The 22930-nt window shown below is 37.5% G+C and overlaps 5 protein-coding genes across 7 annotated transcripts in view; 2 read left to right on the top strand and 3 right to left on the bottom strand.

Annotated features, from left to right (window-relative positions):
• Positions 1 to 22930, bottom strand: part of LOC111445622 (NAD kinase 2, chloroplastic-like) — a 33433-nt gene that overhangs the window by 5492 nt on the left and 5011 nt on the right. Inside the window, exons 2-9 of one of the 2 annotated variants that reach the window (XM_023084128.1) lie at positions 22099 to 22380; positions 19819 to 21690; positions 19603 to 19724; positions 19386 to 19527; positions 19071 to 19295; positions 18856 to 18930; positions 17817 to 17918; positions 17310 to 17661 (exon numbers count right to left, since the gene is read on the bottom strand). In XM_023084128.1, the coding sequence (XP_022939896.1) occupies positions 17458 to 17661; positions 17817 to 17918; positions 18856 to 18930; positions 19071 to 19295; positions 19386 to 19527; positions 19603 to 19724; positions 19819 to 21690; positions 22099 to 22293 (2937 nt within the window). In that variant the 5' untranslated portion in view covers positions 22294 to 22380 and the 3' untranslated portion in view covers positions 17310 to 17457. Of the gene's footprint in view, positions 1 to 17309; positions 17662 to 17816; positions 17919 to 18855; positions 18931 to 19070; positions 19296 to 19385; positions 19528 to 19602; positions 19725 to 19818; positions 21691 to 22098; positions 22477 to 22930 lie in introns of those variants that run through there. The other variant, XM_023084127.1, reaches the window with a different exon arrangement.
• Positions 492 to 2607, top strand: LOC111445626 (amino acid permease 3-like). The gene is made up of 6 exons (XM_023084134.1): positions 492 to 701; positions 787 to 1020; positions 1103 to 1196; positions 1273 to 1487; positions 1567 to 1706; positions 1788 to 2607. Exons 1-6 carry the CDS (start codon positions 608 to 610, stop codon positions 2433 to 2435), a joined length of 1425 nt encoding a protein of 474 aa, XP_022939902.1. The 5' UTR covers positions 492 to 607; the 3' UTR covers positions 2436 to 2607.
• On the bottom strand, positions 4664 to 10642 carry LOC111445624 (auxilin-related protein 1-like). The gene is made up of 9 exons (XM_023084132.1): positions 9717 to 10642; positions 8774 to 8964; positions 8466 to 8692; positions 8220 to 8322; positions 7993 to 8090; positions 7679 to 7744; positions 7481 to 7570; positions 5974 to 6150; positions 4664 to 5126 (listed from the first exon to the last, which is right to left on the bottom strand). Exons 1-9 carry the CDS (start codon positions 10304 to 10306, stop codon positions 5091 to 5093), a joined length of 1578 nt encoding a protein of 525 aa, XP_022939900.1. The 5' UTR covers positions 10307 to 10642; the 3' UTR covers positions 4664 to 5090.
• Positions 10961 to 13542, top strand: LOC111445625 (pentatricopeptide repeat-containing protein At1g77360, mitochondrial). The gene is made up of 2 exons (XM_023084133.1): positions 10961 to 12936; positions 13074 to 13542. Exon 1 carries the CDS (start codon positions 11427 to 11429, stop codon positions 12867 to 12869), a length of 1443 nt encoding a protein of 480 aa, XP_022939901.1. The 5' UTR covers positions 10961 to 11426; the 3' UTR covers positions 12870 to 12936; positions 13074 to 13542.
• On the bottom strand, positions 13962 to 16705 carry LOC111445628 (protein KRTCAP2 homolog). Of its 2 annotated transcripts, none has more exons than XM_023084135.1 (5): positions 16622 to 16705; positions 16084 to 16242; positions 15424 to 15475; positions 14652 to 14718; positions 13962 to 14305 (listed from the first exon to the last, which is right to left on the bottom strand). In XM_023084135.1, the coding sequence occupies exons 2-5, from the start codon at positions 16237 to 16239 to the stop codon at positions 14215 to 14217; spliced, it is 366 nt and encodes a 121-aa protein (XP_022939903.1). In that variant the 5' UTR covers positions 16240 to 16242; positions 16622 to 16705; the 3' UTR covers positions 13962 to 14214. The 2 variants fall into 2 exon arrangements, with proteins under 2 accessions (XP_022939903.1, XP_022939904.1); XM_023084136.1 differs by having other exon boundaries at positions 16591 to 16685.

Raw genomic sequence — 22930 nt, 5'->3', positions numbered from 1 at the left:
GATGAACACGACTCCCCACAATGATATGGTATTGTTCACTTTGAGCATAATAGTATATGATATTGTCCACCTTGAACATAAGTTCTCGTGGCTTTGCTTTGGACTTCCTCAAAAGGTCTCACCAATGGAGAGTGTATTATTTAATTATAAACCCATGATCATTCCTTAAATTAACCGATGTGGGACACTTTCATCTAATAGCAACGAACAAACGTGCATGCCGGGACGACGTGTATGATCGAACAAATCTAGTTGCTAAACGAGTGGCGAGAATTATAAAAATTGTTTTTTTTTTTTTTTTAAATGTTTTTTCCCCGAAACGTGGAAGGATTTTGCAGCTTCAAAGGAAGCTCACATGGGGAGTCAAAAGTGGTGAGAAAGGTAAATCGACCGTCAACAGACCCACTCGGTTCACCTTCCCTTAGCTTTCTGTAAACAGCACGTGCTTTCTTGTTCCTCTTCTTCTCTATAAAACACGAACACCCATCTCCTTCTTCCCCAAAACAAAAACATTGGAGCTCTGTTTTTTCAGACACTCTGAAACGCTAACCAAAAAGGGTCTGAGAAAAAACAGTTGATTTTCCTCTGTTGTCGTTTGATTTTGAAGATGGCTGAGAATCAAGCTTTTGGTGTTTCCACGGCGGCGGTTCCACAAGGTGGTTCCAAGTGCTTTGATGACGATGGCCGGCTAAAGCGAACTGGTATAACATTTCAGACAGCTAAAACAGATTCCTCTGTTTCTTTAAAAAAACAGGGTCTTATGGTGTTTTTGTTTTGAAAAAACAGGGAATGTTTGGACAGCTAGTGCTCACATTATTACAGCTATTATTGGCTCCGGCGTTCTTTCATTGCCGTGGGCGACGGCGCAGCTCGGCTGGATCGCCGGTCCGTTGGCTATGTTCTTGTTCGCATTAGTTACTTATTACACTTCCCTTTTTCTCTCCGCCTGTTACCGGTCCGGTGACCCTGTTTCCGGCAAGAGAAACTACACTTATATGGATGCCGTTCAGGCCAATTTCGGTGAGTAAAATCCTTAATTGTCAAGAATGATTCAAGAATTTTCCGCCTTAACCTTATATGCTCTGTTTTTTCTGATTTACAGGCGGTTTTAATGTGAAAATATGTGGGTTTGTTCAATACTTGAATCTTTTCGGAATTGCAATTGGGTCTACAATAGCTTCAGCCATAAGCATGATGTGAGGGAACTTTTAAAAGCTGTTTCTTCTTGTTCTTGTTCATTTCTGATGTTCTCAGGGGATTTGAAATTTTCAGGGCAATTAAAAGGTCAAATTGCTTCCATGCAAGTGGTGGGAAAGATCCTTGCCCAATCAATAGCAATCCGTATATGATTGCTTTTGGAATTGTTGAGATAATTTTATCACAAATTCCAGATTTTGATCAGCTATGGTGGCTCTCCATTGTCGCTGCTGTCATGTCTTTTACTTACTCAGCTATAGGACTCGGCCTCGGAGTTTCCCGAGTCGCCGGTAAATTTTCCGACATCTCTGTTCCTCTGTTCTTTGATGTTTTTCTTGGAGATTCTGACCCTGTTCTTGTTTGTTCTAGAAACTGGGAAAATCAAAGGCAATTTGACTGGAATCAGCTCAGGAACCGCCACTCAATCCCAAAAAGTTTGGAGGAATTTCCAAGCTCTTGGAGACATTGCTTTCGCCTACTCTTACTCGATGATCCTCATCGAAATTCAGGTACGATTCTCTCATCGGTGGTCGTAATCTATCAGCTTAAACTTTCGAATTCCGTGACGGAGATATGAAGCTATGAAACAGGACACAATAAAATCGCCGCCGTCGGAGGGGAAGACAATGAAGAAGGCAACACTAGTGAGCGTGACGGTGACAACACTGTTCTATATGTTGTGTGGCTGCGCCGGCTACGCCGCCTTCGGCGACATGTCGCCGCCGAATCTACTGACCGGATTCTATACTCCTTATTGGGTTATCGACATTGCCAATGCCGCCATTGTTATCCACCTTGTCGGAGCTTACCAAGTGTACTGCCAACCCATTTTTGCCTTTGTGGAAAAGTACGCGTCGGAGAAGTTTCCGGCGAACAAATTCATCACCAAAGAGATTGAAATTCCGATCCCCGGCTTCCGGCCGTACAAATTCAACCTTTTCCGGTTGGTTTGGAGGGCGGTTTTTGTGATTGTAACGACCTTGATCTCCATGCTTCTACCGTTCTTCAACGACGTCGTTGGACTCCTTGGAGCTATTGGATTTTGGCCTCTTGCTGTCTATTACCCTGTTGAGATGTACATTATTCAAAAGAAGATACCTAAATGGAGTTCTAGATGGGTGCGCTTCCAAATCTTGAGCGTCGCCTGTCTTATAATTTCGATAGCCGCCGCCATCGGTTCGGTTGCTGGAGTTCTTATTGACCTGAAGAGCTACAAGCCCTTTACTACGAATTTCTGATTCTTAATTTAACCCTTAACCTCAATAAAAATTGATATCTCCACAAGGGAGATGGAAAGAGATCTGAAAGTATTTTTAGTTTCATCTCTACCACTTATTTTAATGTTTATTGTTCTAAAATATCTATATTTTTACGACAGTAGAGTGGAAATTCTCCGTAGAAATTTACAGATATCGAGTTTTTTCCATCAAGTTATATATATTTCTTTTAAAAAAATTTAGTAAATAATTTTTATTACCTATACTAAAAATATAAAATATTTTAATAAATTCAAAAAAAAAAAAATATATATATATATATATATAAACATTTATTTAAAAAAAATTAAAGAAAATAAGATATGATTTAATTTATAAATGTAGGTGGTGTTACTCAAAAGGTCTTTGGGACCATTTTTCAAACAAATTTCCATCAAATCCCAATAGGTCAAAAAGTGGTAAAGATTTATTCAACTTATATTTTTATAAATATAATTTTATATTATAAAATAAGGTAAAATTTGTGGGGATATGAACTCGTGTTAGCTTTGAGTGGAAGTAAACACGACTCAACGAAGATTGAAAAAAAAAAAGTTGTTGGCGAAGTTTATGTTAATTATCGAACATATTTTTCAATATTTTCGTAATTCTGTTTGCTATTGGTAATCATTGGCTTTCGGTACATACAAATTTCATCGTGAAACAAACACTTTGTTCAAGAATATGTTCAAGTATAGCTTATTATCATCGAATACTGTCTCAAAGTTTGATGGTTCGATCTATTATCCCGTGATAAAAAGATTTGCTTTTTCTGTGCCTTAGCTAAGAAATTTGAATGATTCAAATCCAAGATTGAGCAAAGAAGTTAAAATTTGAGTTTACTTAGGCTTGTGTTTGATTCACATTCTTAATAATCTTGTTGGGATTATGGAGCCAACACGAGCTCTAACATCAGAAGGGTTGAGAGGATAGGGCGGAGAAGCTAGATTAGAGCATCACAATATTATCCGAAACACGAAAGAAAGACGCTACTAAAATTTGGAGTGTTGAGATATGGAAGAACTATCACAATGTTGCTGTAAGAAAAACGATAAAAGTACTTTATTGAACACGAAAGAAAGATGCTCGTACAAAATTATTGAGAGAAAAATGACAAGAATACTTTATATGAACACGAAAGAAAGATGCTCGTACAATATTATTGAGAGAAAAATGATAAGAATACTTTATATCGACGTCGAAAGTAAACTTTTTAATATGGACCGCAAAAGGTAGCCCTAAAAATCAAACCGACCCAGTAATATTTATGGGTGGGAAGGCCGGAAAGTGTCAAGTCGAGAGCCGCCCACTAGCGGCGGCTTCGTCGCAGGTGGGTTGGTTTCGTGATGGTGGAGTGATGTTTCCGGGAAGTTCATATTTTCATTGGAAAAGTAATTGCTGTCGTTCTCTTAATGGGATTTTGCATTTGTTTGTAATGGACATGTGGATAAATCTACTAGGACGAGGTAAAGGCCATGATATGTTTGTTTATTTATTTTTTATTTGTTTACTTTGATCGAGTCCATTATTTTATTGTTTCGATTGGATTAATGATCAACGGGAAAGGCCAAAGCTCAATTCCGAGAAACTGCATTTTATGAACGTGAATGTTTTCTTATTGTCTTCAACAAGGGTGTTATTACGAAAGTTTGTCAACTAGAGATGTCTACGGGACAGGGATGGAAAAGCCTTCTCCATTATAATTATAGTCTCAAAACCTTAGGTATTGTAATAGGTAAGTAATAATATTCATAAGAAGCTCCAAAATTAATTGTGTTAAACCCCGAGATTCACAACCGTGATAGAACAAGGCAGGGATGACGAATACAATCCTATCCCCAACCTTGTTTATCTACTCTAACCTATCCAACGAGGAGGAATCTCTCCTTACTCTCTCTCCCATTCCCCATTTGAATGGAAATTTTTTCGAGAGCCCAAGCTCTAGGATAAATGGACGTCTCTATATCTAACTCAACGAAGAAATTTGTTGGAATATAAAACACAAACTCACTAATTTCTTGACTTTCTAGTTTTGGCCTATGAAATTGGGGTGTAGTTTGAAATTTGACTCCTGAAGTATAAAAGAAACGTAAAAATCGGTATTTTTTCTTCTAAGTTCAAACGGGTAATTTAAATCTTCAAACAGTAAGTTGAAGACATGTCTTAACCCATTGAACTATACTCGAGTTGACATCTAAATCCGTATCATGAATACAAAAGTTGATTAAAAAAGTTTCCCAAGGTTACACAATTCAAGGATACTCTTACAACAGATCATACAAATGGTTTGAATGTACACTTCACCGAATACAGTATACAGAAGAAAGAAAGAGGAAAATGGAAGAAATACTCTACAATAGCAATGCATCTGGCGCAAATTTAAAGAATTATCAGCATTATTTCGAAGTATGAAACTATGATTTAGCCAATGGAATAAAATTTTCAAGTAGTCACGACCTTTTAGATCTTTCTCTGAGAACATGTTGAACACAATATTAACAGCCAAATGGCCACAAGACTGACCTGCAGGAAGCAGACGGGTCTTGTCATGGTAGTTTGGTCGTCTCCCCCTGATTAGGTACTCATACTTTGCAGGTGACATGGTGGTTGAAAAGAAACAATCATCCGAGGTTGTGTCTAAAGTTCCTCTTTGCTGAATTTATTCCACGCTTCCTGTTTCAATGTAAGACAGAAATGATGGTAATAAGACAGTCAAAACAAGTAAACTGAATTAGACTTTGAATCTAAAAGAAGTCGTGTATTGAACCAACCAATTGTTTGGACAAGAAAGATGAGAATGTGAGATCGGAGAGGAGAACGAAGCATTCTTTATAAGGGTTTGTGGAAACCTCTCCCTAGCAGACGCATTTTAAAAACCTTGAAGGGAAGTCCAAAAGAAAAAGTCCAAAGAAGACAATATCTGCTCGCAGTGGTCTTGGGCCGTTACAAATAGTATCAGAGCCAGACACCGAGCGATGTGCCAACAAAGAAGTTGCACCCCAAATGGGGTGGACACGAGGCAATGTGCCAGCAAGTACGCTGGGCTCCAGAGGGGGTGGATTGTGAGATCCCACATCAGTTAGGGAGGAGAACAAAACATTCTGTATAAGGGAGTGGAAACCTATCCCTAGCAGACGCATTTTAAAAACCTTGAGGGGAAGCCCGAAAAGAAAAATTCAAAGGGAACAATATCTGCTAGCGGTAATCTTAGGCCGTTCCAGAGGAAGACAGTCATAATCCTTCGTCTGATTATTTCTCCTAGGATTACAATAGTTTGTCATAGAAACATTCCAAGTAGGAAATCATTAGGTACTTTATAATTCTATAACAATCCGTATCCGCATTGGAGACGACTTAAGTTCAACGAAAATTTTAAATAAAAACAAACAACCCATTCTCTAAACATGTAACCAAACTCAAAAGATCAAACACCTTATCGTTCGAAAAACAGATACCAAGTCGAGATGCAAGCATGAAGCTAAGGATGCTAAAAGAAGAAAATGAAATATTGGCAAGTCACCTTAAGGATATCAAAAACCTTCTCTGCTGTATATTTCTGCTCAATACTGGCACCCTTCTGTTGTACCTTATCCGGATGAATGCACAAGACTGCCTTCCTATATACTTTTTTAACTGAGGTAGAAGTAATCATATCCGTCAATGAAACTGGCTCCCAACCGCATCCCGACCAGAGAACCTAATCACCAGTAGAGTGGAGGTTAATCAGCATGCTAGTAAACGAATCTATATTGTTGCCAATTACAGCTAGAGAATCTGGACTGGTTGAACGTGTGAACGTATTTTAAAGTTGATGGCTTTTATGAAAATATTCTTCGTTATGATCATGGGGTGCAGCCACCAGCCCATGCTTCTCTAAGAATATAACTATTCAAGCGTCTACAAGAAGTTATGTATGTTTATGTATACATCCTATAAGCATTACCACATGTCATGCAAAAGGTCATGGAAGTAAACACATTTTACGAATGCTACTATTTACAATATTACCAAAAGAGAATCAATGGTTTTAAGCTTTTTTGTCTCTCCTCAAACCAGCCTACTGCAAAGTATCTTTATTGAATAAAGTTGCCAATATTAACTTATCTACCTACGAAGTCAAAAGAAAAATTTATACATTTTAGGTACTTTGATCTTCGATCATCCTCAATACTAGCCTACAAAGGTACTATGGTTTTTCATTATCCTCAATACCAGCCTAGGCTTTTCTAAATCCTGAGTCTTTACCATCACAGATCCCTACAGGAAATACATCATAAACAATTCCAAAGATGAGAAGTTTTTCTCTCTCCATGAAGGGGAAATGCAGAAGCAGTTTAAGGTCAACAACTCTTTTAGAATAAGAAGATCTTTAACTCTTCTAGGACTTCTCCTCTTCCTCTATTCAGCTTCTTTCCTTCCACATAAATAGGGTCTCAAATTTCAAGTTTGCCACTATAAATACTTGCTGGTCGTTTACAATAATACTTGGGATCTTCAGCTGAGAAGATGTTTAATGGAAAGAAAATTAAAGGAATGACCAATCATTTTGAATCTTCTTGGCGCCCGTCCTGTTCCTCCAAGAAGATTGAAGATGAGATTTTTTAGTTTATTTCGGGCTGATGGTTAAAAAGAAAAGAGTATAATCCATTGCTCAAAGGCTTGTAGAGGTCTCTTTGGCTTCTTCAGAAGAAAGGATTTCTAGATGTTTCTCATATAAGTTCACCACTTTTGTTAAATTTAGTGAAGATATTCAGTAAACAACCACCAACCGAGTGCTTTACACAAATCCTTACATAATATTCCCTCTTTCCCTTTTCTTCGATTTCCCCTTTCTATGCCTATGGATCCTATCCCTAAGGCTTTTAGGTTGAGCTTATTTTTTGGTGTGACTCCATTTCTCAAAAAATAATAAATAAATAGAGAGAGAAAAGCTAATCGAAATGCTCACATGGAGAATAATAGAAAATAACGGACACTAGGTAAGGAACATTAGAATGAGAGAGAAAAACTAAAACTAAGAAACACACATATTGCATTGACGATAACAATGCACGAATGTTGCCTTCCTTCCCTGCAGCCCAGCGCTTGATATCAACATCTAAAGACTCAGCAAACCTCTGGTCAAATCAAACAAAACTGGAAATAAACCAACCAAGCCTTTGGATTTAACTAAAATGAGAATTATAACTGTAAGTCAAAATACAATTGAGCAATTGAATACTAACACGCTTCTCTTCTTGCTCATGCTGTGTTTGAAAATCACGCTGATTCAAATCAGCCACTGCTCTTGCCTGAAAATAAAACATTAAGACGGTGTAAATGTTCCTGGTAAAGATGAACAAAAAAAGAAATGCAAAATCCATAATCAGTTTGCCAAAATTACTAGGAAGTCTATGCCTATGCCTCAAATCCCACTAGGAATCGATTTGAACTGCTTTTAATTCAATGAATAAGAACATCCATCTAAGAAGAGAGATCTAAACTCTAATAGGTACAAATTGTAACAAAGATTTAAAAAGAGAGAAAGGGAAACACAAACTGCACGCTCTTGGGTTCTCTGGAAACGCCCCATTCTAGCTCTTCTTCTTTCTTCACTCTCCCCAGCAACTTCTTCAAAATGTCCAAATGAAGGAGCAACTAACATAAGAGAAAAAAGGGATTGGGGAAAAACAAATTTTTAAAGATTGAAGGAAAAAACAATCGAGAAAATTGTAGTCAATTGCATATAGTCATAGCTGAAGCTGCATTCCATGGTATGTATATCACCTCCGAAAACCGACGAAAGATCATCCACAAGATTAACAGCAGAAGAAGCAGTTTTGGGAATTTCGGATGGTTTGTTGTATTTAGGAACGTCAAATAGAGGATCCTGAAAAATAACACCACAACATTAACAGACGTGTCCATCCGGTGGTTTAGGATACAAATAAACAAATATATATTGTTTTAACTGCAACCAATTTTCATATTCTTTTTTCTTTTGAACAAGCATTGGTGGTGTTAAGTGGTTACCGGAGTCGTCGTTTGTGACCTTGGAACACTCCGTGATTGAGGACCCACGTTGAAAAAGGAGTCCAGATCGTCAACAGTCTTTTGATGATTTACTCCTGCAGCATGTGCAACATGACGATTTCTACTCATGTGTGTTGAGGCATTGACTTTCCCTTCACTGTTATTCTGCGTCTTCCCCCTAGCAAAGTTATCCAATTCATCTATAGGAGAGGAAGAGGAGCTCTTAACTGCACAGAGCATCTTCATATTGTCAAATTTTGATGAGATTGGGCATATCAATACTTATGAATTTAGGGAAGCTGAAGCACCTTTATCTTCCTTATGACCTGGCTTTGGTATCCGAGGAATCCTGAATGGTGAGGAAGAACTTGGGGGGCTGTCAAATTTTGAAGCTTCAGATGAATTATAAGACGGTATTGAAGTTGATTCTAGTTCTATAAAAGGATCTTTGGCTGAATTGACAGTTGATTGCTGGGTCAGATTGTCTGGCATGCTTGCCCTGTGAAAACAAGTAAAATTAGAACGCACCAATGGTACGAGTAATCACACTTACGAGAAAAATAGAGATGCATGAATAAAAACAACCAGCACGGAAATCATCTAGTCGGAAATATGCAGGAACAAAATTGAATGAGTTTGGGAAGGCACATAGGGTATACAGAAAATAGATTTCTACAATAATCAAGACTTTATTCCCACATTGAAGAGAGTTTCTCTAGGCATACGATATTGTAAATGGTCTAATATGATTAAAGAAAAATTGAAAGGCAACCATGGTATTCAATTGCAGATATGTTTCATTCCAGTTATATGTTTGTACTTCATTAACAATTCAATACAATGCTGTTGATTGGCGATTGCTCGTATGAATTTGCCTCGGAAGCAGAAACGAATAGATGCAGGCTTATAGGACATTTAAGGTAACTAATGAAAGTCAAAAATGAACTTTTACATTTGAAAGGTTGCATATATGGCAACCAAAATAAGGAAATGACATGCTGCAGGAGTAAACTGATCTTACAGTAAAGGGAATGAAACTGTGAAGCTGAAATTGCTTCTTGTCATCTAAGAAACTAGAAATACACACAAAAAAATGAAGCTAAATTCTATGTCAAATCTTTTCCCAAGTTCAATTCACACCGGCATGATGATACAGTAGATTCACCAACAAAAAGCAGAACCTAAACCATAATTTTCTCGTACCAACGACATAATGTAGGCCAGTTTTTCAAGCATCTACATTGATTATACCTGTTAGTTCGAGAGTTTTTATTGCCAAAGCCAGAAATCAATTCATCAAAAGGAGCTGCGTTATTTGCTGCATTTTTTAATCCGTTCAGCTTCGGGGAAGTTTTTCCCACATTGCTGCCAAAATCACCAAACAAATCACCAATTTGAGAGGTCTGATTCAAAGACGAAGGGAATGATCGGACAGGATCCTCCTTCTTCGCTGTAACCAAGCTCTTGAATCCGGGAATCCCACCAAAAACATCATCATATGTTGGATCTGAATTTTTCGACCCAAAAAATATGGAATCGTAGTCAAAAGAAGACGGAGAACTCCCAGAATTCCCCGAATGTTTCGTTGACTGGTTGAGACTCCCGAAAAGACCATCGTAATCATCAAGCCCTCCGTAAGTATCGGGTTTAGTATTTTTCTGAAAAGATACGTCAACAAAACCAGAGTCGAACGAGGATTTGCCGTTCAAACCCGAATTGTACCCGGAATTCCGGGACTGGAAGGTGTTTGAAGGAGATGGTGCCTTAGATGCGGCCATTGGAGCCGATTTTCCTTGCGGCTTCAATCCAAATCGTTCTGTCAATACCCCAAACTCGTCCATTGCAGGCGTAATCACAAATTTTCAACAATGGAATCAAAAGTAAACCCAATAATCTTCAAAGCAAAAGCGAGCAATTAAACTGTTCTTCAAATACGAATTCTAAAGTGAGAAAGAACACAGAATCAATGCCGCAGATAATTGAAGCATAAACATCAAACAAGCTTCAAAAACAAATCGTCCAGAGGAAGGAGAAGGTCAAATTAATCAAAGATATCACAACTTCGTGGCCCCTCCGCTTCTCCCTCTCCCTCCGTACGAATGTATGAGTGGAAGCCACCACGCATTCAGCAACATCAAATTATGATTTGTTTCTATTCTATTTCCCGTTTCCGAGTCCGTGTCGGTGTGAGAGAGAATTTAAATTTATATATATACATTTTTTTTTTGTTTTTTTTCCTAGATTAGTAAAATACTATTAAACATTTTATTTTATTTCAAAAAAAAAATTAATATTACCTTTAAACTTCTAAAATTTTAAAACTTTTAAAAAAATATCGAAATTATTGTTCCTTTAAATTATTAGTAATTTATTTATTTCAAAAATAATTTTGAAGTTTTAAAAATAGCATAAACGTCTAAAAAAATTTAAAAAAATTAAAAATTAAATTTTTATTTTTTATTTTTTATTTTAACTTTTATTCTTTTGTAGTTTAGCCTACAACCCCTAAAATTCGTCGGTCTCGTGCAACCGCGTCGTCGGAGGAGCGAAATCCGGCACCGATTCTACACCAAATTGGATTGGAACGCAGCATGCTCAAATTCGAACCACCGGCCACTAGGCGATAGGAATTTGTTCGATCGCGCCGCCGTCGTTTCATTCTTCCATTGAAGCGAGGAAGAAGATAACAACGGTGCGACACGCTAGCCTGTTTTGTGTTTTAGTTACTTAGTTCTACTTTGCTCGTTGGATTGTTTATAGATTTATAAGTTTCTCAAGTTCTGTTCCATTTTCTCTTTAGCGTCCTTCGAAAATTCAAGCTAGCTATAGTTTGGTTTGAGAATATGCTTAATTAAGAAGCTCTGCAGCAACTTAAGTGGTGATTTTTTCCATAATAGCATGCGTAGTTACTTGTTTTCATGTTATTGACATTGTTTGAGGCAAAGTTCAATTCTGTGTACCATGATGAGAATTTGCAGCTATGAGAGAAACAAACTTCCACTATGTAGATTGTTGGCTAGGCTGTACAGTTCTGGTGAACAAGTTGATACGGTCTCGGATTCAACCAAGAGTATATGTAAAATCATGATGACATGCCAAACACTGGCGCTTGAAACTGCCCTTGATCAAAGTGGGATTAGGATTTCACCTGAGATAGTTGAGGCTGTCCTAAAAAGATTTGAGAATGCTGGCATGTTAGCTTATAGGTTCTTTGAATGGGCTTCCAAACAACGAAGCTATGTCCATAGTGTGAGGGCTTACCACTCTATGATCGAGTCTTTAGCTAAGATAAGGCAGTACCAGATGGTGTGGGATTTGGTGAATGTTATGAGGAATAAGGAGATTCTAAATGTTGAGACGTTCTGTATTATCATGAGAAAGTATGCTAGAGCTCAGAAAGTAGAGGAAACAGTTTATACATTTAATATCATGGAAAAATACAACATGAAACCAAATGTAGCTGCATTTAATGGATTGCTGAGTGCTCTGTGCAAGTCCAAGAATGTGAGGAAGGCTCAGGAAATTTTTGACAGTATGAAGGATCAATTTGTTCCCGACTCGAAAACTTACAGCATACTCATTGAAGGATGGGGTAGGGCTCCAAATCTTCCAAAGGCAAGGGAGATTTTTAGAGAAATGATTGATAGCGGGTGCGTTCCTGATGTAGTGACATATAGCATTATGGTTGATGTTCTTTGCAAAGCAGGACGAGTCGACGAAGCAGTTGGCATTGTAAAAGAAATGGATTCTAATAATTGTGGACCGACATCATTTGTCTTTAGTGTTTTGGTACATACATATGGTGTAGAAAATCGGATCGAGGAGGCAGTCTCTACGTTCTTGGAGATGGAAAGAAATGGAGTAAGGGCTGATGTAGCAGCATATAATGCTTTAATCTCTGCTTTCTGTAAAGCAAACAGGATTAAGAATGTGTATAGGGTGTTAAAGGACATGGAATTAAAGGGTGTTAGCCCCAATTCAAGGACTTGCAACATCATTATAAACAGCTTAATAGGCAGTGGTGAGACAGATGAGGCGTTTAGGATGTTTCGAAGGATGGTCAAAGTGTGCGAACCAGACGTAGATTCGTATACCATGATCATAAAAATGTTCTGCGGGAGGAAGGAGGTTGATATGGCTCTTAAAGTTTGGAATTATATGAAGAAGAAGCAGTTTGTTCCGAGCATGCACACGTTTTCTGTTCTTATTAATGGACTGTGTCAAATAGGCAATGCTACAAAAGCTTGTGTATTGTTGGAAGAGATGATAGAGAAAGGAATACGGCCTTCTGGTGTCACATTTGGAAGGTTGAGACACTTATTGATCAAGGAAGGCAGAGAAGATGTTCTAAAATTTCTGCAGGACAAAATGAATTTACTTGTCAAGGAGCCAATGTGTGATTGAGGAACTTGGCTGAATGATGCGCTGCTGTTCAAAATTCCCATCTTTGCTGGATGGACTATTAAAAGAGGTCTGCTTTCGTTCTGCCTTTGTAGGTTCTATTTGTTATTTCTTTAAAATGCAAGGATTCATAGTTCCCCATATATCATCATCTTATTGCAGGCTAAATGTCATCTAGTTTCTGTTTCTTCCTTTCTTCTGTTGCAGAGCTGAAATGCAAAAGCAGAGAAAGAAAGATGGTCAAAATGATTTGAGCTGCCACTTGCTACTGCTGAATTTTATGTACAACCATTTCCATTGGAGTAACAAGGGAAATGTTTCTCAACCTCTTTGCTCAGATTTTTTTTTTCATCAGATAGCACTACGTGGAGTTATTGAGTCTATGGTTGTTTAGTTTAGGGAGCTAATTAGTTCGAAGAGTTAAATAATTTATAACTCCTCGGGAATTTTTGATTGGTGCTGAACTAACTATAGTGCAAAGTCGTATCTCTTTGGTTAATATGATTCAAAAGGTTTATCGATCCCAAGAGGTGGAGATCCATAATAGACATATCGAAATTATTGTACGTCAAATAACATCAAAAGTGTTGGTTTCAGAAGATGGAATGTCTAATGTTTTTTTCACCTGGAGAACTCATTGGATTGTTGCGAGCGGAACGAACAGGGCTCTACTTAGTCTGGATTTTTTTTATTAGAGACAATTTCATTGATGATTAAAATTTACAAAAGAGATGTATAATTCATGGTGTTTACAAAAGACCTTCCGAATTTTCGATGAAGGAGGTATAGCTCTAGGAAGTAAAAATATTAGACAATTTACATCGAGATATAGCTTGGTAAACAAAATTATCGAAAAGTTTTACATAAGTCTGGATTTAAGAAGTGTGTTGAACTCTTGATGGCTTGAATTCGGAATATGTCGATGCTATCTATTTTTTGATTTAGATTTGGAATAGAATTCTAATAGGTACATTGTGGAGTTATTTTGAGATATGAAATAACATGCTGCCACTCCTATAATTTGAACTGTTATTGCAAATCTGTGAAGTTTTCAAGATGAATATGAAGTGTTCTAGATTCAATAGCAGGCGATAGGACCTCTAATCAGGAGACATGCCATACATTTTTTACTTGAACAACAGAAGAAAATGTTTGAAGGCAGTAATTGTTAAAATTATGATAGTTATGAATGTAGTAACTGTTCCCACAGCCGGCTCTCTCCTAAAACGAAAACAAAAACACAACTAATCAGCACCATAAGGTGCAGTGATCCTGCAGGAGCTAAGGGTAAAAAGAAAATCTCAAAAACAACGTTGTTCCTCTCTGAAGAACTAACTTAGTTTCCATCTCAGTGCCTTTTCGCTCTAGATTCGGATTTAGAAAGTGCCACGCTCGAAAACTTGTTCAACTCGTACAGCAGTCCAGCGGAGAATAAGAAACTGCAACAGAAGAAAACAAGAAAGATGTGAAGTTAGAGTTTCAAGATACTCAATGTTTTGGTGCAATCAATCACAAGGAACGTGCTGTTCTACTATTTAATATAATGGCTATAAACATACGTCTAGAATTTGTTCCCTTCCCTTCTGAAATATTTGAAATGAAGTTACCATTTTGAACATATGATATTAGATTATGACAGGATCAGTTTTCTATCTTATAATCTTCGCTTTTGAATCGTTATGATATGAGTTCTCTGTTCTTTATAGTGTTTCCTTCTGCATTTCTTTCTTCCCACGGGAAGTAGAGCTATGAACACAGTAAAGAAAATGGATTAAGTCAGAATACCATGTTGTGATGCAAACTCTATGAACAGTGCTTGCAGCAATCAATGCAACTGCTTCTGCTACGATGACTGCAACAGAAAAGTAAATGGTTAGTTGATTCTGCTTCATCTCAAGGAAACTGGCAGATGTGGACACTATTATGCTATTGTTTATCATAATATATGATCTACTGAATTAACTCACTTAAAGGTTTTCAACAAACATCAATGAAAATTCATTTGTTATGAAAGAACATAAAGGAAAAGAGTATCTAGTAGTAGGAAAGTACTACTTTAAACAATGAAATTTTCATTTCATTAATAATGCACAAATCAAATGGAGTACATGATTGACAAGTATCCATTCAATAGCATAATCAATGCAGCATAATATGAAGAAGAAAAGGCCAAAAATACAGATATAGACCCATACAAATTTTTTTTTTAATGATTGCTTGCTTATCCTAACAATTATGAACATTTATAAAGAACAGATACGCTTGTTGCAGGTAACTATAAAATAAATCATCAAATGTTTCCAATCTGCAGCATTAGTATTAAGACTATTTTCAACAGAGTCTGTGCTTTCCATGAAACCTATACTCAGAGACATCAATGGGACACCTTGTTACACAACTGACGGGACATATTTCGAGCTCCTCATTAAGCTCTCCCAATGATTCAAAATACGCAACCTCTAAGTCGATGCTACTCATACACTGTAAGCTAGTCTTTGACAAACTAATTAAGCAGAAAAAAATTATTGTGCAGATAAGGACAAGCAACTAAACTTACCAGCTCCCCATCCAGTTCGCATGCCACATGATTCCTGGAAGTTTCCTATAAACTGCAATAAATAAATCATGAAAATGAAAATTATTATGTTGAATCAGCAATTTAAGCTGAAAAGCACTAAATACAAATTAAGCTCATAAATTGCACGCTGTAATTGAAGCAAAAAAACACGGTCATGAGTACAAAATTCTGTATGCATGAGTTATGCAATGCATAACTTATCATAAAACCATGAAATACAACTGATTCCATTACGTTTGACAGCAAGCAAAGCCAGGTCCAAAATGTCATAATCGTTTATAATTTGAAATATCATCTCTTACAAAACAAGGAGATCAGAATTGAAAACAATAGAATATTGCAGAAATCTTTGTAACTTATAATTCGTAACCGATGCAAAATCGAAGTCAACGAAATACTGCACATTTTGATTTAAACAATATTACTTATTCAGTGTCCATGTAATTGACAAAAGATGTTATGAAGGTGGATTCAACTGCCTAAAGGACGGAATTAAATACTGATAAAACACGAACTATTCCATAAAATATCTGTAAACTCCTCTCCAGGAAAAGCCACCGGATCCAGAAATACACATGAAGATGAAATAAATCCACACGTTAGTCTAGCTGGTAAAAGGATAAAAGCGTATGCACTCACAGTTAGAAGCACTAGAAATAGAAGAGAACTGATGAATCCTCCAAGTATGGTAAATAACTCCGATGAAGCTAACTTTCCTCTATACATCTCTTGAAGCGAAAGAATGACAGTGAACAGAAGAAATGAGGTAAGCATGGAACTCCCAGACCCCGCCATGACCTTCAGTAATCACAAACACAAAAACGTCATAACCAGTAGTCAAGCATCAAACCACGAGGAATGACAGCAACAGAAATCAGAAACCAGCTAAACAACAAGATGTGCGATCAAAATGAGCAGCAATAAAACAATTGCAAAAGAAAAGAAAAATGCGGATCCGAAACAACAGAAGGTACAAAAATCTCAGCGTCACTACAATCAATAGATTAGTTTTGGATAACCTAATCGAAATATCAGAGGCAATCCAATTGGAAGATGCAATTCAGTACAAATTCCACTCAATCGAATCGGAAAAATGGTAAAATTTTAGATCCAGTTGAATTTTTTCCCCAGGATTTGCCCACTTACAAAAGAGATCGAAGGAGCGGTAAGCAAATACCTCGGGCAGCAGCTCTATTGCGAAGGCTTTCGTTTCTTCTCTGATGACGCGTCGACGGTCTATGTCGAAGCTAGTCTCCTTATTAACCTGTTAGGCTGCTTAGAAGTTTTTAGCAACCAAACGGTGTCGTATCAAAAAAAAAAATTATTATTATTATTATTATTTGTAAATAGAGAACAAATATTCAACATTAACCATAAGTCGTTCAACATTATGATTTTAAAGGAAAAAGTAAACATAATTGAGGTTCAAAGTTGAATTTCATATACGAACAATACTTATCAATCGTTTGTGCACGTGTTTCTATTACTATTTCGATTAATATTCATTTGAGCTACAGAGAAAAACAAGGACAAAACTCAAGGTTAGAAATTTAAATCATCGTACCCCACTTGTTGTACTAAAAAAAGCTCGAACTAATGATGAACTAAGTTGACGATACAAACAATAAGGTACAAAGTTTTCGCCTCATTTCTCGAAATTCTCATGCCCTCGTCAACATATTAGATGTGCGATCTCGAAACATTCTTTATAAGGGTATAGAAACCTCCCTATAGCATATGCATTTTATACGTTAAGAAAAACCTGTATCAGAAAGCTTAAAGAAGACAATATCTACTAATGGTAGGGTTGAACTGTTACACGGACGACATGAATATTCTGAAATTTATAGTATCCATTGAAGTACAAGTATCCATTGAAGTACAAGTATTCCCTACCATCTTCTCTTTCACTTTTGAGGAACTCATATACTGTAAAAGCCAAATTTTGTGTGTATGTACAGTGATTTACAGAGAACTCGTTTATTGATTTGAAATGAAGTTCATGGAATGGCTTCAAAGGGCCTTCTGGTCAAGCCTTTCATTCCAGTTCAGACAGCGAATCAAGCTGCGAAACCAATCACCAGTTTGATCACACTTGTTTACAGTTGGGAGTGGATGCTTGCTCATGGATATCCGAACGGAATCGCCTCTTGAGAGTTGCTGCCTTCTCTTTCCATCGAAGGAAACCCAAGCGTTACTCCGTGCGTCCTCCGGTATCTGTCAATATAAGTAGAGTCATACTCGATTAGAACGCTAAGCTATATGAGACTAAACAAGTATGCATTTGATCCCTGTATTGTATAAGTAGAGTAATGTATGAGTTTGTACGAGTCTGTGTCGATACTTGAAAGCGTTGTTCTAAATGAAATCACCTTTAACTCGAGTCGTGCAGAATCGGGAAGTATAACTGGTCTAAATGAGAGAGAATGGGGACAGATTGGAGTAAAAAGCATGCAAGGAACGTTCGGATGCACCTGCAAGATAGAAGAACATCGGCTCAAAGATGCATAAAGAACTTCATCCTAACGGCTGGCTCTCCATAATCACATTCAAGAACAACATTTTCCATTATGCATACACATGGCCAGAAACCACTTCAACAATGTGGCATGTGAAAAGAAATCAGTATAATTGAGAAACCGACTTAGACTTATACAAAAGATACAGACTTAGACTTATACAAAGCTAACAGCCCAAGCCACTGCTAGCAGATATTGTCAACTTCACGGTTTTAAAACGTGTTTGTTAGGGAGAGGTTTCCACACCCTTGAAAGGAATGTTTCGTTTCTCTCTCCAACCGGAGGATCTCATAAGCCACCCCTTTGAGGGCCCAGCATCCTCGCTGGTACACCACTCGGTGTCCTCACTCATACCATTTATAACAGCCCAAGCCCACCGCTAACAGATATTGTCCACTTTGGCCCGTTATGTATCACCGTCAGTCTCACGGTTTTAAAACGCGTCTATTAAGGAGATGTTTTCATACCTTTATAAGGGGAATGTTTTGTTTCCCTCTCCAACCAATGTGGGATCTCACAATCCACCCCCCTTGGGGCCCAACGTCCTGTTAGCACACCGCTCAGTGATTGACTCTGATATCAGTTGTAACAACTCAAGCCCACCGCTAGTAGATATTGTCCATTTTGACCCGTTACGTATCGCGGTCAACCTCACGGTTTTAAAACGCGTCTACAAGGGAGAGGTTTCCAAACCCTTATAAGAGATGTTTCGTTCCCCTCTCCAACTAATGTGGGATCTCACATCGACAACGTTGTAGACCAAACTATATCTTGGTGTAAACTATCGAATATTTTTGCTTCCTACTCCTTCATTGGAAATTCGGAAGGCCTTTTGTAAATTTCAATCATCAATGAAATTGTTTCTGGTATAAAAAAAAAAACATTAGCTTACCATAGAACCCCCTGCTGCGGTAGAGTAAGCAGTGCTTCCAGTAGGTGTAGCCACAATGACTCCATCGGCCTGGACCTGAAAAGCATTTCCACTCAAGAAGTGACTATCTTATACTTAGTAGCTGCAGCCAATGGTTCAGATAATATCACTCTTGAAGATAAGATATGATGATCTGCATCATATCAACTGGACTAATTTTCAAAAAGGAAACCCACCTTTGTAATGAGTCGATCATGTTCGTAACATTCGATTTTGGAAAGGTACGGATTCGAACCTCGATCAACAACAGCCTCATTAAGAATATTAAATAATTTCCCAGGAATAGCTTTGCCATTTCGGAAAATTTCGCACTGAAGACGCATTCTTAGAGTTATATAGACACCATCTACTGAATCATTTCCATGAATGACATGTCTTAAGTCCTGCCTACAACTATCAAACTATATCAAAAAAGTATTATTATCAAACAAATATTCATCTGTGCAGTAGTCAATCAAAAGAAACCGAAAAGCTCGAGTCAAAGAGCTTACAGTGTGGGAAGTCAAAAATCCAAGAGACCCGAGATTAAACGAAACAACTGGGGGAACAGCACCTCTAAATAAATTTGAAGCATGGAGAATAACCCCATCACCACCCAAGCATGCCACAAAATCAACTTTCTCATGCAGGTCACTAAACTAAGCATACAACAGGATAAGCAAATCCCTGAAAAAGGAAATGTCAACAAGTTCATCAATACAGTCTTACCTGGTGTCTTGACTATAAAAAGTTTGGACAAATCCAAACCCGGGAATTCTTGCAAATACGTCATGAACGTCAGGTTCAACAAGGACATTCATCTTCTCTTGATGATACAAGAACGAGGCAACCTACAATTAGGGATAGAATTTTCCATGTAAAATTATACGTCGTTTGAAATCGAACGGGTAGGTTTCAAGATTTCAAATTCAGTTTTTATGGTACCTCTTTAGCTTCTTCCATGAGCTCTTGACCCAACTTTTTGAGAAGTAATACAGTCTTAGGAGTGGATTTCCACATAAGCATCTGTTGTTGTGTACTAGGATGAGTAAAGGCCAAAGAGGATTCAGTCACTTTTTCTCGAGCACATGAAAAACCATCCGTTCGAACTAAGAACATCTCGGCCTTCCTTCTTGATTGCACCCTTACAACACCAGTGGCAGAAGCACACATATTTCCATCCACATATTCCACGTCGACATCGCTAGAAACTGAAGTTGCTTGACCATTGCTCTTTAAGCCATGTGTTTCTGATTTAGAGGGAAATTTATCTCCAACAGCAGTAGAAGCTACAAGTCTATTAAGAATAGGATTGGCTGGTTCAGGACTATCAACATTGACATACTTCATCTTTGTAGTAGATGAAAATTGGATCTTCGAGGGCGTATCGTTCACACATGGGCTGTTGTTAGAATTTCCTGCTTCAACAATTCCAGATTTAAGATCACTATCACCAACACTAAATCTTTGAACACTGCTTGCAGGTAACTCCGTAGAAGACTTTACTTTTGTTTTCAATTGATGGTGTAAGTAGTTTTGAGTAATCTTTTTGGTCCTAAAAAAGTTGGACATTTCTTTTCTTGAAAAACTATTGCGTGGAGGAATCTGAGCTTTCAGAGGGTGATGCTCTTCCCCATTATCAACTGCTCTTAAAGATGACAGATCTCGTGTAGGAATAGGCCCGTTGTACGTTCCATTCATATTCAGACTAACTTTATCAGTTTCTGCATAATTTTTTCCATTGATTGAACTATGATGGGCACTTTCTAGCAGCAAAGATTGGCCGTCTTCTTCATGTGGAAATGTTTTTCCAACGGTAGAAGTTTCCAGCGACTCTTTTGCTCCATTTTGATTATGTGCTAATTTGGAAGAGGCGTCTCTAAGGAGAATATCACCCGGAACGATAGTATGATTAGAGACGATCTGTTCTCCACTGCGAGTAGCATATTGCCTCCATCTAGATATCATGGCTGATGTCCTCCACACACCCTCCTTACTATGAAGATAGATCAACCCATTGCTGCCATCCGAAACCAACGATGCAAACTTCTCAACCTGATCCACCGTTGGTGCTGTCCCAACTTCAACAGGAATTTTGATCACCTTAACTTTTGCAGAACCAATAGCATTATGTATGGATGCACTGTAGAATTCATCCTTCACCATCTCTGCTCGAAGATCAACAATCGTTTTAAATCCTTTGTTGATTAACCACTTCAGACCTTCTTCTGTTACCTGACCACCACTCCAGAAGGCTACATCAGAATCTTTTGCTGATGTTTCTTCCTTGAAATTATGTAGATAAACAGGATTCCAATTAGCAAACAATGTATGGCAGGGACAATCCTCCCCTCTATTAAAACCAGAATCATAACAAACATTCTTCAGCCTCTGAAGTTTCCTCCATAAATCCAAACTACGGTCATCGCCCGGAGTCAAGAAGTTTTCAAGAGCAACGTGCAAGCTTTCGCAACACCTTTTCATCTCACTCCGAAAAGCAGCCAGTGGAGGAAGATTATCCTCCATTGAATCTAAATTTGTAACGTGGAAAGAATTCATGGAAGATGATCTTCCAGAAAGTACATCCTCCTTTCCTTTGTTAAGAAGTGATACTAAACATCCAAGAACAGAGACTATTTTATCCTCAATTATTGGATTTTCCCCTGGTGTAACATCATATGAAACGCTACATTCACCAGTCAAGGGATTGCAAAGAGTATCCATCAGACAAGAGTGGAGCCGTTCAGCAGTTCTAAAGATTCTACAATATGCCTCAACTTCTGCAATATCGCCAGGAACGGGCCCCATCCATGGTGACTATAATAGATTACAAAATGGGAATGGTTTACAATCAAAAATCAGAAGGGCAAAGTTAAAACACGAAATAAAAATCAGGAAGAAGATAATTGTAGTTGATTTATTATCAAACAGCAAAATCCAAAGTTTATTTTTGATAAATAAGCCATTATCTGATAACCCCATGATTCCAAGCAACTTGAATGTAATAACAATCAGCAGAGGGCCTCTAAAACCTAAAGAACTGAGAAGAACAACGATTATAACATTAAATCAAAAACAAGGGTTCCATCACGCTCACATTTATACAGTAACAAAGCAATTAATTTCCCCGGACAAGACCAAGCACAATCACTTCCAGCTCTCCGGCCAGAAACACAACGAAATAGCGATAATTGGAAGGAAAAAATAAGGATTAAAGTAAGAGACCTGAAGTTCCAAGCCAAAATTGAGAGATACAGACTTCGAGAGCTCCGCCGTGCAAGCGAACTTAAGCCGCCTCCTGATCGGGCACCATGTCTGCAATTGGAATCCGGGAAATCTGGCACCGTTACAGGAAGGAAAGAGATGCCGAAAAGGTGAGAAATAGGAATGGGTCACGGAGGCCGGAAGAGAGCAATTCATGGCGACGGCGATTGCGTCCTAGTGCCACTCGAAGCAACATAACACCATACACAGTTCGCTGAGCTCTTTCTGTATAATCTCTCTCTCCTTTTCAGAATTGAATAATGAAATGAAGAAAAAGAGAGAACGACAGGATGAACTCGTTGGGAAAGAAAATGGCGGCTGGGGTCTGATTTCAGAATATTTCATTGAATTATATATGCGTAGATGCCATTTTTATGAACTTTGCTTCCAGAAATTTGATTTTTGATCAGAGGATTTGAGGCGCATGCCAATCTGTAGCTCCATTTTCTTTGGACATAACTTTTATTTCTTGATTTCTTCGTTTTAAACTCTGTCTTTCACACACAAAGACTGCATTTTTCTTATTGGGATATCAGTTAATTAAATTTAAGAAAAACATAGATTTATAAATATAATTAATTAATTAATTAATTAAGAGTTGTTTAATTTGGTTTGTTTTAGGCCATAAGCTCGTTTGGGATGACCCTTAGAAGGGCTTCATTGTTGTTTGATATTAGTTTGAGTTGAATTAGTATTATTTAGTTAAATATTTTCCAAATAATAATAATAAACTAAAATATAATTTTTATTTCTAAAATTAAAAAATAAAATTAACAAAAAAAAAAAAAAAAAA

Source organism: Cucurbita moschata, unplaced genomic scaffold (genome assembly GCF_002738365.1).
Source record: "Cucurbita moschata cultivar Rifu unplaced genomic scaffold, Cmos_1.0 Cmo_Scf00007, whole genome shotgun sequence".
NCBI lineage: Eukaryota > Viridiplantae > Streptophyta > Magnoliopsida > Cucurbitales > Cucurbitaceae > Cucurbita > Cucurbita moschata.
Note: the sequence above shows the minus strand (reverse complement) of the source record. Positions and strands in the feature narration are given on the sequence as shown.